At 31.7% G+C, this 16,525-nt stretch overlaps 1 protein-coding gene across 2 annotated transcripts; it reads left to right on the forward strand.

The window, feature by feature from the left end:
* Nucleotides 1-5,924: 5,924 nt before the first annotated feature.
* On the forward strand, nucleotides 5,925-15,655 carry LOC122591995 (villin-4-like). 2 transcript variants are annotated; one of them, XM_043764212.1, is made up of 24 exons: nucleotides 5,925-5,994; nucleotides 6,874-7,007; nucleotides 7,570-7,669; nucleotides 8,352-8,420; nucleotides 8,510-8,746; nucleotides 8,829-9,006; nucleotides 9,092-9,224; nucleotides 9,884-10,046; nucleotides 10,131-10,278; nucleotides 10,396-10,496; nucleotides 10,743-10,898; nucleotides 11,036-11,104; nucleotides 11,205-11,273; nucleotides 11,377-11,514; nucleotides 11,616-11,744; nucleotides 11,862-12,009; nucleotides 12,132-12,142; nucleotides 12,219-12,359; nucleotides 12,439-12,564; nucleotides 12,646-12,714; nucleotides 13,189-13,510; nucleotides 14,114-14,313; nucleotides 14,383-14,521; nucleotides 15,155-15,655. In XM_043764212.1, the coding sequence occupies exons 2-23, from the start codon at nucleotides 6,952-6,954 to the stop codon at nucleotides 14,494-14,496; spliced, it is 2,877 nt and encodes a 958-aa protein (XP_043620147.1). In that variant the 5' UTR covers nucleotides 5,925-5,994; nucleotides 6,874-6,951; the 3' UTR covers nucleotides 14,497-14,521; nucleotides 15,155-15,655. The 2 variants fall into 2 exon arrangements, with proteins under 2 accessions (XP_043620147.1, XP_043620148.1); XM_043764213.1 differs by having other exon boundaries at nucleotides 12,132-12,137; nucleotides 12,214-12,359.
* Nucleotides 15,656-16,525: the final 870 nt, after the last annotated feature.

Below are 16,525 nucleotides of genomic sequence, written 5' to 3' on the forward strand. Positions count from 1 at the left end.
AGACAATCCAAGAACATGTTTATTTCTTTTCCGATCCTCTTCAAGGCCCAAACTCAAACAAGCTGAATTTGGGCTTGGTCATGGGCTCACGCTCACCACACAAAGAGTGGCTTCCAAGTTCCAATCGAATTTTTTTTAGAACAGGTATTTTTTCAGTGTCTTTCACAATACATTTGGTATTTGGTAAAAATGATATGGATAAGGGGAAGAAAAGTATATCTTTATTTTGCTTCATTAGTATTGGTCCGTGCATGTTTCTACGACATTTTATTTTTTCAGATAAAACTTTTTATAGAAAAATCATTGTTTTGCTTTAACAAAGAAAATTTTAGGTTTTTCTTAAATAAAATTGATATTGATATAACTAATTAATTATAATTGTGATAAACAAGGATTTATAGAAGATTCCATTCCTGTGGTGGAGTACTTGTATCTACTAAAATAATCCCAACAAAAACAACCCCACACAAACTATCTGTAAAAAACAGATTCCCTGACTTTTATTTTTCTTCCAATAATAATAATAATAAATTAATACTAATACTTACTCGTACATCACATCCATGTACGTATGTAGTTATGATTTATAAACATATCAGCACCAAAAATTAAATCGATCATTTTCTCGACAAATGTATATCTTTTCTAATATACACATGAAACAAACAGAATTTCTGGACTAGCACAAAGTAGCCAAGATAAACAAAATGGGTTAATAAAAATAAAATGGGACCAAATTCAGTTAATGAAGGCAATGTATAGCTGGATTAGCGCAAAAGAATAAGTATACAATATACTGATATACATATTTGAAATCAATAATTGAACTAGATAAGCTAATGCGATGGGTTCCATCTGTAAGCAAGAAAATTAATATTATTTGGTTGGTTTTACCAAACGAAGCCCTTAGAGTTTTTGTTAAATTGCATTAAATAGTTGTACACTTATTATAAAATTCAAAGGGTGGACTTTTAATATGGAAAGGTACAACATTTTTATGCACGTTAAGTGCAGCCTTAAGAATGCGTTTAGCATTTTCCTATTTTGTTTCAGATTTAGAAATATAAAAAAAAAATATTATAGTGGGGATTGGTTGTAAACTTAGAATTAACATACATATGAGTTGAGTAATACGTTACCCGCGCAATACGGTGGTGGTCGTGGCAGCAACGATGTGGTGGTGGGGGCGACTGTTGGTGGTATATGATACGTCGAGTAGTGTTGATAACTGATGTAAAGGTTTAATGAAGATATTTTATAAAAGATAAAAGAGTGATAGTGTAATTTAATAATTAATGTTAATAGGGTAGTGTTCATAAAAATATTTTAAGGAGTGCTAAGGGAAAATATTACATATTTTTTAACACTTACAAAATAAAATGTTATTATTTTTATATAGAAGTACGAGATGTATACCCGCGCAATGCGGCGGCGGTGGTGACAACGGGTGGTGATGGTAGTGGTGGTAGTAACAATGTAGTTATTAATCTAAAAGTAATGGATTCTCATGAATCAAAATTGAATTTCATATAATATATTATATATGTTTAGTTGTAAAAGAAAGGTGTTTTTGTACGGAATAATTAAAATTTTTCTTTTGTTATTCAACACAAGTTTTTCACATGTTCCGAAAGAACAGATATCTAACTGATCAAACACTCGAATATTAAGGCATTAAGCAACATTTAAACACGTCATTACATACTTTGAACCCATTTGGTACTTTTCTTTCCAAAAAGTCATGTTTTTTTTTTAATTGATGTGCAACATTGACAAAATGAGTGTAAGAGTGTTTGTTAAACCTTCATTTAATTTTTTGTTGACTCTTAAAAATACAATTTTCTTTTATGTCCCTTCAAGTTATAAACAATATAAGTAGTTGAGGAAGTAACTCTCAATATCGTTTTTCAATGTGTTATGGGGACAGTCTTACTCCTATCTAAGGTAAAAATGTTGCTTTTAAGTTTTAAAAATGATAAAATATAAAAAAACAAAAAAAAAAACTTCAGTGATGACATGAATATCAAACACTTAACTATAGTTGGTTTTTATAGTTATCAACCATGACTCCATTAAAAGTTCTCGATTTTGTAATAGAAATTTAATGTTTGTTCGTGTGGTTGTACTAACAGTCGAACATGAACAAACCTTGTTTATATTTGTAGAGTTCTTGTACCGTCCTAATCTACATAAAAACTTTAAAGCTATGTTTGCGACACATATAATAAGTTTTTCATTTTATGCAATAAATTAATAAACCAAATTTTCAAAATACAATTCCGAACACTTTAACAATTACAATACTCTATTAGGCTATGGATAAAAGATGTTAGGAATTATTTTGTTTAACGTGAGGAATATTATTTCTAATACATAAAAATATAATTACATTTATAAGGTTAGGTTGATATATCGTTTCATAGTAATAACTTTAACTAATTTAGTGTTAGGTTGATATATCTATACTATATATATATATATATATATTAACTAGTGCTCAGGCCCGTCCATTGGACGGCTAATCTCAAGATATATAAATCTTATAATAATTGTGAAATATAAAGTATATGACCAATGTCACAACTTAATAAATACGAAAGCTAAAGAATAACATATGAAAATTAACTCCATATAAATATTGATTTCAGCTTATCCATTTTTTTCAACTTTAGTTAAATAAAAAGAAAAACAAAAAGTGTATGACCAATATCACAACTTAATCAATACGAAAGCTAAAGAATAAACATATGAAAATTAACTCCATATTAATATTGATTCTAGTTTACTTTCTTATATCAACTTTAGTTAAATAAAAAGAGAAATAAAAAGTGTAGAGTATATAACTTGAAAAATACATATCAATTCATCAACAAAGACTATTTCGAACGTTTTGATTTTCTTTGGGTTGTTCCACTCCGAAACAGTCCATAATGAACCTATAATGGATAACAAACTAAATTAAAAGATATAATAACAATAACATAAGAATTCAATGTTAAATAATAATAATGATTAAACATGAACAAAGTATATAAATAAAAAACCTTTTTGGTAATCGATCGTAAAAGTAACATAAAAATTCAATGTTAAATAATAATAATAATTATCAAATATGAACAAAGTATATATAAATAGGTGGTGTTTATATATATATAATAAAGATTTTTTTATAAGAAATTTTTATTAAAGGTCAGCCATTTATTAAATAAATTTTTAAAAAAATAAAGAATTAATAACGATGGAGTATTAGGCTAAATGAGAAGATTAAGTGTGCCAAGTGTACCCCAACCCCCTCTTTTAGTTATATTATAGATATCAATAAACAAACTACCATCCTCTTTTTAACTCTCTAACTTTAAAATACCCTTATTTTACAATACATTCTTAACTCACACACTAAATCTACCCTATATATCCCTAAAATATTTTACACCCATATTTATCCAAAGTATTTATCTCCTTTATTAATTAATTTACATATTTTTCACCTAATATTTCTATAATATTCTTAATAAAGTTATTTACAAAAAATACACCTCTTAACAATAAAATAACTATACTACCATTTATGTCAAATTTTTTAGATTAATAACCACATCGTTGCCACCACCGCCACTAGCATCACCCGTTGCCACCACCGCCGCCGCATTACGCAGGTACCCATCTGGTAGTCTTATAAATGTAACAATTAAACAATTATCCGATTCTAATTGAATTTTTTTTTTCTACATTCATATTAACATAAGTCAAATAAATTAATACAGTATTATTTTTTCTTACAATAAATCTTTTTTAATGACTTTAATACAAGTTCTTTATAATAATTAACCAAAAGTAAACAAAATTCATTCACAACATTAATCACATGCAACATTTATATATCATATGAAAAGACAAACTCATTCAAGAAGCTCTCAACATGAAAATGACACATCTTTACAAAATTTTGGTATAGGGAAAAAGGAGGAACATGTGAACATAAATCGTTATCATGAAATCAGAATTTAATTCTCACATGAGTGAACCTCATGTTATATACTTCTAAATTTCCCTTTTAAAAATTTAAATTTTTTTAGATATATAATAATAAAATAATATACTATATTTTCTTAATTAGGTAAGTATTTTTCAAAAATATCAGTAACTCCTTATTTCTTTCAACAAACATATTAATAAAAAGCATTCAACCTTGAAGATTTTTTTTTTTTTACCAAAACACACAATAATAATATGTTAAATTTTTTGAGATATAATCACTAGCATGCTTAAATAGTTGGTTGTGACATATGTTAGTGAATTATCTTTTTAAATATCTTTTTAACAGGATAGTTACAGTCAATGACTTAGAAGATAAGAAACCAGGTTTTACCATAAGACGAAAGTTTGATTATTGTCAGGTGTACTTTATTATTTTAAGTTATAACTTATAAGGGAGAGTCTTGTGAGATTTCTCTTTTCGCGATGTTGCTCGACTCGTGGTAGGGGCATTTGGTTTAGATAATTGACTATTACGTTACCATTTGATGTTGAACATATTCGGTTTTATCTGTAAGTGATATATAAATTGTTATACTTAAAAAGTTTGCAAGAGAATGTGAGAATAGGAAATAAGTTTGTCATAAAAATATTATATTAGAAAGATTTTAAAAGAATGAGTTATCAGGATTAATTATTTTCATAAAAGTTATAATGATTTTGTAATATAATTTTTTATAGTTTTTTCAATCAATATACATATGTTAAAAATGTAGCAACAGGATGCAGCTAAGGAAGCGAAAGTCTCTACTACTGCTTATGGAGTAATTTTCGTGCTTATCTTAATTGTTGGTTTAGTTTATGCATGGCGAAAGGGGGCATGACTAATAAGACATATTTTATATTAATAAAACAAAATTGTGATGATGTCATATTACTCTAATGAAGACTTAATATATAATCTTATATTTTTATGACGTCATCAAAAAAAATTTAAAAGAGGTAAAAAAAGAAAATGAAAACTTATTTCAAGATATTATGACTTTAAATATCTTTAGTAGATCGATAATCATCGAAGGATATTACTAAAATGAGAAACAAATTTGTAGATCAAAATTGACTACTATAATATCATTTTGGTGTTAAAGGTATAAGATTTGAATTATCATTTGAATTTTTAACATAGCTAATGTGATATATATGTTATGAAATTTAAACAAATTGTAGTCTGAATATCGTTTACTCAAAATATATAATATAATAGTGTTGAACATAATAAAATATTAAACACTTTCAGTGTGTTGTATATCTTAAAAAAAATAAAGTTTTATTCCGGTACCCGCATAATATGCGGATTGATTAACTAATATATTGATAATTTTAGCTTTTTTATATATAAATATACACATAATTATGTAAATTGCCCAAATAAAATTATATTATAAATATACAACATATACAAAACTAATCATTATAAGTTACACAACAAACACAAATTTAAAAAGGTTAATAAGGCAAACATGTCATGTTTTAAGGGTGAAAACAGAAAGTAATTAAGACTTCAGACAATAAAAGTCAAATACAGAAGAAAATGCGTTGAAGAAAAATGAAAGGACCACTGTAAAAGTCAATTATTTTTACAGTTGTCATAATAGTTTCTTTTTTATTCTTACTTGTTTTTGAAGGTAGGAAAGTTGAATGAATGAATAGTAAAAATAAAAACTTGAATCATCAATTAACAAAAAAATTGGTGAAGCGAGTTAGTGATAGGCACGCCTTCGCCTCTGTCATTCCCATCATTCTTCCCATCTTCCTCCCCCCTCTCTCTTTCTCTTCTACTTTCTTTTCTCAATTCAATTCTCTTTTCAGTTTTCACACACACACAAAAAAAAAAAAATTGGATCTAAAAACTTAAACATTTTCTTTTTTCTTTTTGTGTGTGTGTGTGTGTGTGTGTTAATCAGCTAATAATAATAATAATAATAATAATTAAATTGGATCTTTTTTCGCTACATCAAGGTATGTGAACTGATCTGTATACTTTAATTGTTTATTTTTAGAAATAATAATTATTATGTTTTATAGAGTAGATAGATGTGTATTTCAATAATGTTTTTTCTAGAATTTTGGTGGAATTTTAATTATTAAGTTCGTATATAGATTCATGAACTGTACGTATATATATATATACAGATATAATAATATGTATTGGGATTGGGATGCTAATATGTTGAAGTTTGTGCAACTAACTAATGATGATATCTAGCTAGTAGAGAGCAGAGAGGTTTATATAATATATATATATATATATATATTAGGTTTTTGCATCTGTTTTCGGGCCCGTACTTCACCGTGAACTTGAGTTTATGTGCTTGTGATTCAGAAGAATGTTTAGATTGAATTGAGCTGATTGATATTATCTAAGTTTTAGAAAAAGTAGATGCCTTTAATGTAGGGAAACGTATCGATTCACAATTCAGAACGTTAACAAACACTAAAAATGCTGTAAATTTGGGTTTTATATTTTATAATTTCTTTAAATTTTGTTTTTTTCATTTGTTTTTGGGCCGGCTGGTCTGCCCGACTTCAGGATGAGCTTAAGTTTATCTGCTTGTGATTCAGAAAAATGTTAGGCTGACTTGAACTGATTGATGTTATCTAAGTCTTAGAAAAAGTTTATGCCTTTAGTGTAGGAAATGATTCGATTTCACAATTCAGAACATCAGAAAACACTAAAAATACTGTGATTAGACCAAGAAGTTATGCAGCACTTTACTAACGAAGCTACAGTGCGTGCAATGTAGGAAACTATGGATATAACTTTACTGGATGTACTCTTGTTTCTTTTTGCCCTATTTAACTTCTGTTAAATCTTTGTTAATTTTTCACTACATTCAGGGGATCCTTGGACCCTGTTTTGATATTCAGCTGGTATTTTTAAAAGCCACATAACGAAGTAAAAAACACAAGCACAGTATGTCTGTTTCTATGAGAGATTTGGATCCAGCCTTTCAAGGAGCCGGACAAAAAGCGTATCCTTATTTTATATTATTTGCTATTCGCATCATCATTTTTTGGTAATACAAATGCAGGTGATTTAATCAAATTGCATCTTTTTTTAAAGTTAATGATGGGAGTTGCATACCGCATGTAGACGTTTATTTCATGTTGCATCATATAATTTTAAGGTTTTTGATAACCACTGCCATAAGGGCTTTAGTTAAGGGTATAATATTTTATAACCACCATGAGGTTAGTGCTGCTAGAGATAATCATTCATTACTCATCCAATCTTAATTGTCTGGTTCTGATATCCCCATTTTAGTGCATTTTATTAAGTAATGATTGTCATATCTTATAACCACCATGAGGTTAGTGTTGCTAGAAACAATCATTAATTATCTATTATCCATCTTTACTTGTCTGTTTCTGAACTTCTGATAACCCCTATTTTAGTCCATTTCATTAAGTAATGATTGTCTGGTGGTGGGAAGTTATCTCTTAATCTTGTTAGCCCTTAGCTCTATGGTTATCAAGACCGTCTTTTAGTTATCATGAATGTCCCTCTCTTTTTTTTCCCTAACCAATTTATAGAGGGATTGAAGTGTGGCGCATTGAGAACTTTAAGCCAGTGGCCATTCCACAGTCTTCTCATGGCAAATTTTTCACAGGGGATTCCTATGTTATATTAAAGGTTTGTTCTCTAGTCTTAATACGAATAAATACGATTGCATAGTGGTTCTTCATCCTTTCGTCTTGTTTTGTGTGAAAGTTTGTTGTTATTTATCATTATATCTTTTTTTTTCTCCATATTTTGACCTTTTATATCAACACCAATGGGGCATTAGCTTTATTACTATTTGCTTTTTCTTAGGATAAATATCATTCCATTATGAAGTGCTTAACTTGCAATTGCATTCATTCATCAAGACCCTAATATTGTAATTCACGCTATAGGGAGTCAACCATCAACATTTTAACATGTTTCTCAAAGTACATTCTTATGAAGTCCCACATTTAGAGCACTCAAAATTGAAATCCAAACTTTTTAGGTAGCATGGCTTATATATCTAATACATTAGTAATAAATCATTTGTGTAACAGCCACATGTTAGTCATATTCTATCCCATGAAACAGCTTTTTAGGATTGTTGGAGTGTTCGTAAATGTCAAAATGGTCAATAATATCTCTAAAGTTATACAATATGTATGCACCAAAGTAATCAAGACTGTTGATGTTTGGCTTAAAAATTTGACTCAAAAGTTATCATAGAAATTAGTTCAATATCCCAAAAGTAGAATTTGTTGCAATTTCAGTTGGTTATACTAAATTTTGAATGAGGTCTTCCTTTTCTTGCTTATCATTGTTCTTACAGACTATTGCATTAAAAAGTGGTGCATTGCGTCACGACATCCATTATTGGCTAGGTAAAGATACAAGTCAGGTGTGTTTTCTCTATCCCTTATCTTTTTCTAATTAATATCTTAATCTGTGGTTCAGTTGAATTTGATCATAATTATCTTTTGGTTACAGGATGAAGCTGGAGCAGCAGCCTTAAAGACGGTTGAGCTTGATGCAGCTCTTGGAGGACGTGCAGTTCAGTATCGAGAAGTTCAAGGACATGAAACAGAGAGGTTTCTTTCTTACTTTAAACCATGCATCATACCTCAAGAAGGTGGAACTGCTTCTGGTTTCAAGCATGTTGAAGCTGAGGAACACAAGATCCGTATGTTTACTTGCCAAGGCAAGCATGTAGTTCATGTAAAAGAGGCAAGTTTATGTACTTCTCCATTGTTACAAATTATCGATTTGGATTTCCTAGTTTCTAATAAAATGTTTTTGTTGGTGGCAGGTCCCTTTTGCTCGATCGTCGCTCAATCACGATGACATTTTTATCCTGGATACTGCGAATAAGATATTCCAGTTTAATGGCTCCAATTCATGCATTCAAGAAAGGGCTAAAGCCCTAGAGGTTGTGCAGCATATTAAAGATACTTATCATGATGGGAAATGTGACATAGCCACTGTTGGTAAGTATATATCATTTAGGATTATGCATACTTCAAGTATGAATGATCTTCACAATTGAAGCCTGATTTCTGGGTCCCTTGATAGAGGATGGAAAGTTGATGTCTGATGCTGAAACTGGAGAATTCTGGGGTTTCTTTGGTGGCTTTGCTCCACTGCCTAGGAAAACAGCAACAGATGACAACAAAAGTGCCGATGCTATTCTCACTCAGCTGTTTTGGTAAATATGCTCCTGCCATGTCAAGTCTGCCTCTGTATATTGTCACATTTACATGGAAAAAAAAAAGTAGACCCATAGATGGCAATAGTTAGGACTGTCCACTTAATTGCTTCCTACATTCTTGCAACATGAATATGGTCGTTTCTTGTTTTGTAAGTGAAAATTTCTTTTGCATTTACAAGGTACACACATTTTCTTTTACTTGGTAATATCCAGAGTTGAAGGGTAAAACTAACTCTGTATTCCCGCAAACAATTTATGCACTTGACTTGCGCAATATATACTTGCTGAGATGTTTCATTTTCTTGTTGACCAAGTATTTTCTTTGATGTTTAATTGATATAGTGAACAACCAAAGTTGAGATGAAGGTAGTTTTAAAAGACATGAATCACATGATCACTCTAGCTATTATGTAATTTCGGAAAGTGAAAAGGAAAAAAGTTGCTACAACCACTTGTTAATTGTTGAAATCTGATCACATGATGTAGCCTTGTCAATTGCCTAGTTTCTGCTGCCATTAGTTCTATATCCTGCTCTATTCAAATCACAAAGACCTGTTCATTTTGGCCATTTTTGATAATAAGTTTGCCACATAATTTCGAAGGATTTTGAACAGATGGTGGAATTTGATTGAGTACTTTTTTTTGTTGTATTTAAGTGTTGAGAAGGGGAAGGCAGAACCTGTTGCTGCTGATTCCTTGATAAAAGAGTTACTGGATACAAATAAATGCTATCTTTTAGACTGTGGGTCAGAAATTTATGTGTGGATGGGGAGAAGTACATCTCTTGATGAAAGAAAAGCTGCGAGTGGAGCTGCAGAAGTATATCATTTCATTTACTTACATACATACATATATACATATATACATATATTGTTACTTACAGTTGTTGATCTCAATTGATAGGAATTCTTGCGTAGTCAAGATAGACTAAAAGTTCATATCATCCGTGTGATTGAGAATTTTGAAACGGTGACTTTCCGGTCAAAATTTGATACCTGGCCTCAATCAACCGAGGTGGCAGTCTCTGAGGATGGTAGAGGCAAAGTGGCTGGTTAGTGGTGTTTCCTAAAAACTTATATTCAGTGCATATTTTTACCATGCTTGACTTTACTTAGCATGTAACCTTTTGTTAGTGATAATCATTGTCCCTCATTGGTTCGTATTTTAGCACTCTTAAAGCGCCAAGGGGTTAATGTGAGGGGCCTACTTAAAGCTGCTCCTGCAAAGGAGGAACCTCAACCATATATTGATTGCACTGGAAATTTGCAGGTAGTTGGAAAAAGAAAATACAGTTATCATGCTGTCATAAAATATAGTAATATATGACTTCATTCCTGTTCGAACCTTAGAAAAGAAGAAGAATATACATAATCAGATGTGGTTGCTTTGACCCAATTACTTACGAATGGGTCGATTTGGGTTACCTAATCCATTCATCTTGCCACTTCTCGACATAATGAACCTTTAGTTATTGTTATCACAGTTTAGTAATCATGTAACTGGCACTGTGTACAGGTTTGGCGTGTAAATGGCGAAGAAAAGATTCTTCTTCCAGTTCCCGATCAGTCAAAATTTTACAGTGGAGAATGTTATATCTTCCAGTATACATATCCCGGTGAAGATCAAGATGAATGCCTTGTAGGGACATGGTTTGGAAAGGAAAGCGTTGAGGTATTATTCATGCCATCATATTATCAGATTTTTGAATAATAATAATATTAGATTAGGAGCCTAATTAAGTCCTTGTTGGAGGCAAACAGAAAAAGGAAATAGCTAAAGTCGACCTAATAATTTCTCACATTGTACAGGAAGAACGAGTTTCAGCTACCTCACAGGCATATAAGATGGTTGAGTCACTTAAGTATATGGCTGCTCAGGTTGATTGTTCTTTTCGTCATTTTGGTACCTAATTTTTGTTATTAATCTCACTTCGTATTTTTAGTTTTGTACTGATAGTTTCATTCCATGTTTTTATAGCTACAAGTTTATGATGGAAATGAACCTATCCTTTTCTTTGCAATTTTTCAGAGCTTTCTGGTTCTTAAGGTGTGCTTAACTAAACTCTATATTAAAGAACTTACATTAGAGTTTTAATTTTGTCAATTCTTCACATGTATCAACATGAATCATTGTTAATTGAAATTCTCAGGGTGGTCTAAGTGATGGGTACAAAAATTTTATATCAGGGAAAGAACTTCCTGATGTAACTTATAAAGAAGACGGTGTCGCACTATTTCGAGTTCAGGGCTCCGGACCAGAAAACATGCAAGCAATCCAAGTTGAACCTGTAAGTTCTTTCAGTTCTGATTCAGTTTATATCTTGTTATGTTCTAAGAAGTTTCTTTTATATTGCCTGCAAAAATTTTACATAGTTTCTAATTATCTCAGGTAGCTTCATCATTAAACTCCTCGTACTGTTACATACTACACAGTGGTTCTTCTGTCTTTACATGGATTGGTAATCTTACAACTCCGGAGGTCCAAGAACTTGTCGAGAGGCAACTGGATGTTATTAAGGTTAAAAATTTTTGCCCAATAGGCATTTATTAAATACATACTTGAGATATGGAGTGTGTACTTCAATTTTTTGCTCGTGTTATTCTATTATTTACTTGTTATTCATGATACTTGCAGCCAAATATGCAGACGAAGTTACAGAAAGAGGGTTCGGAATCTGAAATGTTTTGGGAAATTTTAGGTGGAAAATCTGAATACCCGAGTCAGAAGATTGCAAGAGATGCCGAAAGTGACCCCCATTTGTTCTCATGTACATTCTTAAAAGGTTGAAGCAACTACCTTCTAAATCCTTAAATCTATTACGTTGAATTCCTTTTAAAACTTGCAACAAATATACTGATTAATTTCTTCTTTCATTGCCTGCTGCCGTCACTTGTGCTGGTTCAGGAGATTTGAAGGTGTGTGTTACCTAATTTGCTTCCATTCATTTATCTTCTTTCTCCTTTTGATAACATTTATGGGGTTTTGATGAAGGTCACCGAGATCTACAACTTCAACCAAGATGATTTGATGACTGAGGATATATTTATTCTTGATTGTCACTCGAGCATTTTTGTTTGGGTAGGGCAGCAGGTTGATCAGAAACTGAAAACGCAAGCATTGGTTGTCGGGGAGGTATGCTATTTCATTTTTAAGTTACAATTTACTGGAGTTGCATATTGGCTTTGTAATAATCTACTTGGAAATTTAACAGAAATTCCTGAAACATGATTTTCTTCTTGAGAAATTATCTTATGAAACACCACTATATATCATATCGGAAGGAAGTGAACCACAATTCTTTACACGTTTCTTTACATGGGATTCAAGCAAATTTGCAGTAAGTGATCACCATTACAACTAAAAGTGTTCCAGCTAAATATATGTTTTTAATGAGTTCATTCTGTTAATATTGCTGTAGATGCATGGGAATTCGTTCCAAAGGAAGCTATCAATTATAAAAAATGGAGGTCGCCCAACTTTGAATAATGTAAGTTGCATCTTCTGCAATTGTTTGTTACTAGCATGCAGATTTGTTTGTCAGTTCTGTTAGATGGCTGGAATGGAAAATTTATTTTTTAGGTGAATCAAAACAGTTACGGGTTGGATCAGCTTAAGATGACCTGTTGGAACTCATGCTTCTTTTCTTCATTTTCTATTTCCATTTTTGGCAAATAATATACATTAAATATACATATTATATCAGCAATTTAGAACAAAATATTAATGTAGTCTCACGTTTTCAATTACATACGCGAGTGTAATTATTCATTAATCACATTGTTTTACTCTCAAAATCATCTCACATCATTTTTGTTCAATTTTGATTAAGTTACGTAACATAAATGATTGACCTGGTCCCTTTATATCCAACAAAATGTTCATGCTTTTTGTATCGCATTCTTTTATGTCTAGCAAAAGTCCATGCTCACAAGTTTTCTGATATGGCCTTTTGTAATTTTAGAAACCAAAAAGGCGAGCACCAGTATCACATGAAAGAAGGTCTGTAACTAATGAAAAACCACAACGTTCAAGAAGTGTGTCTTTTAGCCCCGACCGTGTTCGTGTAAGAGGCAGATCTCCAGCCTTCAATGCTCTTGCTTCCACATTCGAGAATGCCAATGCAAGGAACCTGTCAACTCCCCCTCCCCAAGTGAGGAAACCATATCCCAAGTCAGGGCCCACTGATTCTTCTAGTGTTGCTGCTAAGTCGGCAGCTATAGCATCACTAACCGCCACTTTTGAACAACCTCCACGAGAACCTCTGATGCCCCGTTCTGTGAAAAGTAAGTATTCCTGGCTTCTTGCATTATACGGAGTATATACTAAGGAGGTGTTTGGGTATCTGTTTTAAAAGTGCTTATTTAATAGTATTAAATAATCAGAATCAGATACTCAAATGTAATATCATATGGGCCAGATGTTTGAGTATCGAAGTGTTTTGTATTTACAACTAATAAGTTTTGATAAAATGATCAAATTAAACATCATTGTCATTTGGGAGTCGAAGCCTCTTCAGTTTGTATGCTTTTTCGCCCCTTAATGCTATTGCAGTGCATTTTCATCTCATATTAAGTTACAAGAAAGGATAAAATAGGTAGTCTTATTAAGTTAAAAGAAAGGATAAACTAAAAAAAATGATAAAATAGTTGGTGTTATAAAGTTGAAAGAAGGTTAAAATAGGCAGTCTTGGTTTATTCTTAGGTAAAGTGCTCTGTAAACAGGTATGCATTGATAATGAGAAGTAGCTTCTGTTTATACGCTTATTAAAAATCCCAACTACAATCTGATAAATATCCAAGAAACAACAAATAAATAAGTAGAAGACATGTAGGTAGTTATCTCACTCTTTATTTCTGAAACTTATTATTATCTTGCCATGTATAAAGCTCGGCCTAAGTCTCCACCAAAGACTGATTCCAACTCTAAGGAAAAGTTGATGAGCAGTAAAATGGAAGCCCTCACAATACAAGAAGATGTTAAAGAAAGTGAAGTTGAAGATGAGGAAGGGCTGACATTGTACCCATATGAACGTCTTACAACAGTATCCACTGACCCTGCTGCTGATATAGATGTTACCAAGAGAGAGGTATTGTTTATTGTTTTTTTTTTTTTGATAAATTTAACCGTTATGTGACTGAAAACTTTCTCTATGCAGACATACCTGTCCTCAGCTGAGTTCAGAGAAAAGTTTGGAATGACCAAAGAAGCCTTCTACAAGCTGCCAAAATGGAAGCAAAATAAATTAAAGATGGCACTTCAGCTGTTTTGAGTTCTATGCAGCCTGTCACAAATTTGTATGTCTTTTTGCTCTTTAACCCCTTCTCCCTTTTTCAGAGATGATCAGTAAACGAATAAAGTGCCTTGAATTAACAGCAAGAAATATGGGTTTGCTTGGGTAGGTTGGGTAACCGGTTAAAACACCTGTTAGACATAATTTTTAAAAAGCTTGTTTGATTCAAGAAATGGTCTACTTTATGAATGAATTAATCTAGGAAATATGCATTCATTGTAAATGTAAACACACTTTCGGCAACTTCTAACCTGTTTGACCATTTGTCTAGTTTCTTCTTTTAGCTATCCTTTTTGTAATCTGTATCAGCCATTAAGTATAATACGCAATATGAATCAGACCCATTTATAAGATATGCATAAGGCAACTTTCGACCTGTTTGACCATATTTATAGTTTCTTCTTTAGCTGTCAATTTTTTATACCCGTCTGGCCGTCTGACCCGTTACATTATAATATGCAATGAGTCAACCCATTTATAAGTAAATTAGGGAAAGTGCCACCTCCACTTAAACTCATCATCCAAGGGGTTACAGAGACCTAAGTTAACCCAACTTTTATGAGTACAGTAATGCTTTACTAAAAACCTATGATTTATTCTATGTTCTAATTCTAGATTTTTATAATATATTATGCAGTGGGCGGCACAGTTTTTCGTGTTTTAGTGTGATAGTGAGAGCATCGGTGCATTTTTAGCTGCTTCTGCTCTCAAGAAGCTGGTTTACGGTTGATATGAGAGTTGGATTGCAATTTTCAGTTAACTCTACTTTCTTCTGATCTGAAATGTAGCTTTGTTTATCATTTCTTTCTTTTTTTTCCCCTTCCTGTGGCAGTTGCATGGTCATTATTTATGGTCACAGGTTTGTTGTGAGTTTGCATTTTTGGTTGTTTTTTCTTTTAATCTATTATTCCATTATTGATTATTGATTTCAACTGAGCTATAGGGGTTTGCGGATGCAGACACTTTTTAGATTGTATTGTACTCCGACGGATGGAGGTATGTACAGGACAACAAATGAGTGTAAAAACCTGTAATGTTAATAGTAAATTGTGTGTTTTGTACTGTATATTGAGATTTTGACAGGTTATAATTTGTAATTTACATGATGGTAATTGTTTTGGGCAGTCTATATGTATCATTTATTTTTGTACTGAGAAACTTTTAATCTTAAAGCGTTATATTTATAAGAAAACTTTATATTCTATTATATGGAACTGTTAATTATTTGATACTGTATATTTACTAAACTTTAGTCATATGTGTCCATATAAAAAGTTCGAGAAGTACTCTCGTAATGTGATGACAATGCCATGATAGTGGTGACTGGAATGAATTGTAAATTTATTTATGAAAGTTCTTGTCCCATTATTATTTTTGGACTTACATTGGAGTGAATAAACTAGTAGAGTCCCAGCAATTAATTGTATACTTGTTAAATGTTATCTATTGTTATATCACAACCGTCACATATCTACCATGTCATTTTTTAGCGGCTTATGCCCTATAATGATATACCTCATACGAAGCTCCACCTTCGTACAATCGTGCCAAAGCGGATAGGAAGATCCCTTTGCTCCACCTTCGTACATTCGTACCGAAGCGGATAGGAAGATCCCTTTGTAACAATAAATTACTTATTCAAACTAACGTTCGCTCTTCCAATCAATATTACGAAGCACCACCTTTGTAATCAGATTAACTTCGGAGTTCCTGGAATGACTCACTCAGCGGACAGCTCCATAGAGACCTACCATTAATGGTGATGGAATTTATCTTGACATGAATAAATTGTTTTATGTTTGGTGAAATTATAAAGTGCCCTAAGTATTTTAAGTCAATGTCTAGTGCAAGTCATAGTTGGAGTTAGTCTTATTTCTTGTTATAGTTTATTAATGTTTGTTGCTTTAAGTTTGCACTTTGGAATATTAGGATTGTTGGAGGTTATGTTGACCGGGTAATATGTCATAATGGAGTCCTTTTCGGGTTTAGTAGGTTGAGTCATATGTCA

Source organism: Erigeron canadensis, chromosome 3 (genome assembly GCF_010389155.1).
Source record: "Erigeron canadensis isolate Cc75 chromosome 3, C_canadensis_v1, whole genome shotgun sequence".
In the NCBI taxonomy this organism is placed as follows: domain Eukaryota; kingdom Viridiplantae; phylum Streptophyta; class Magnoliopsida; order Asterales; family Asteraceae; genus Erigeron; species Erigeron canadensis.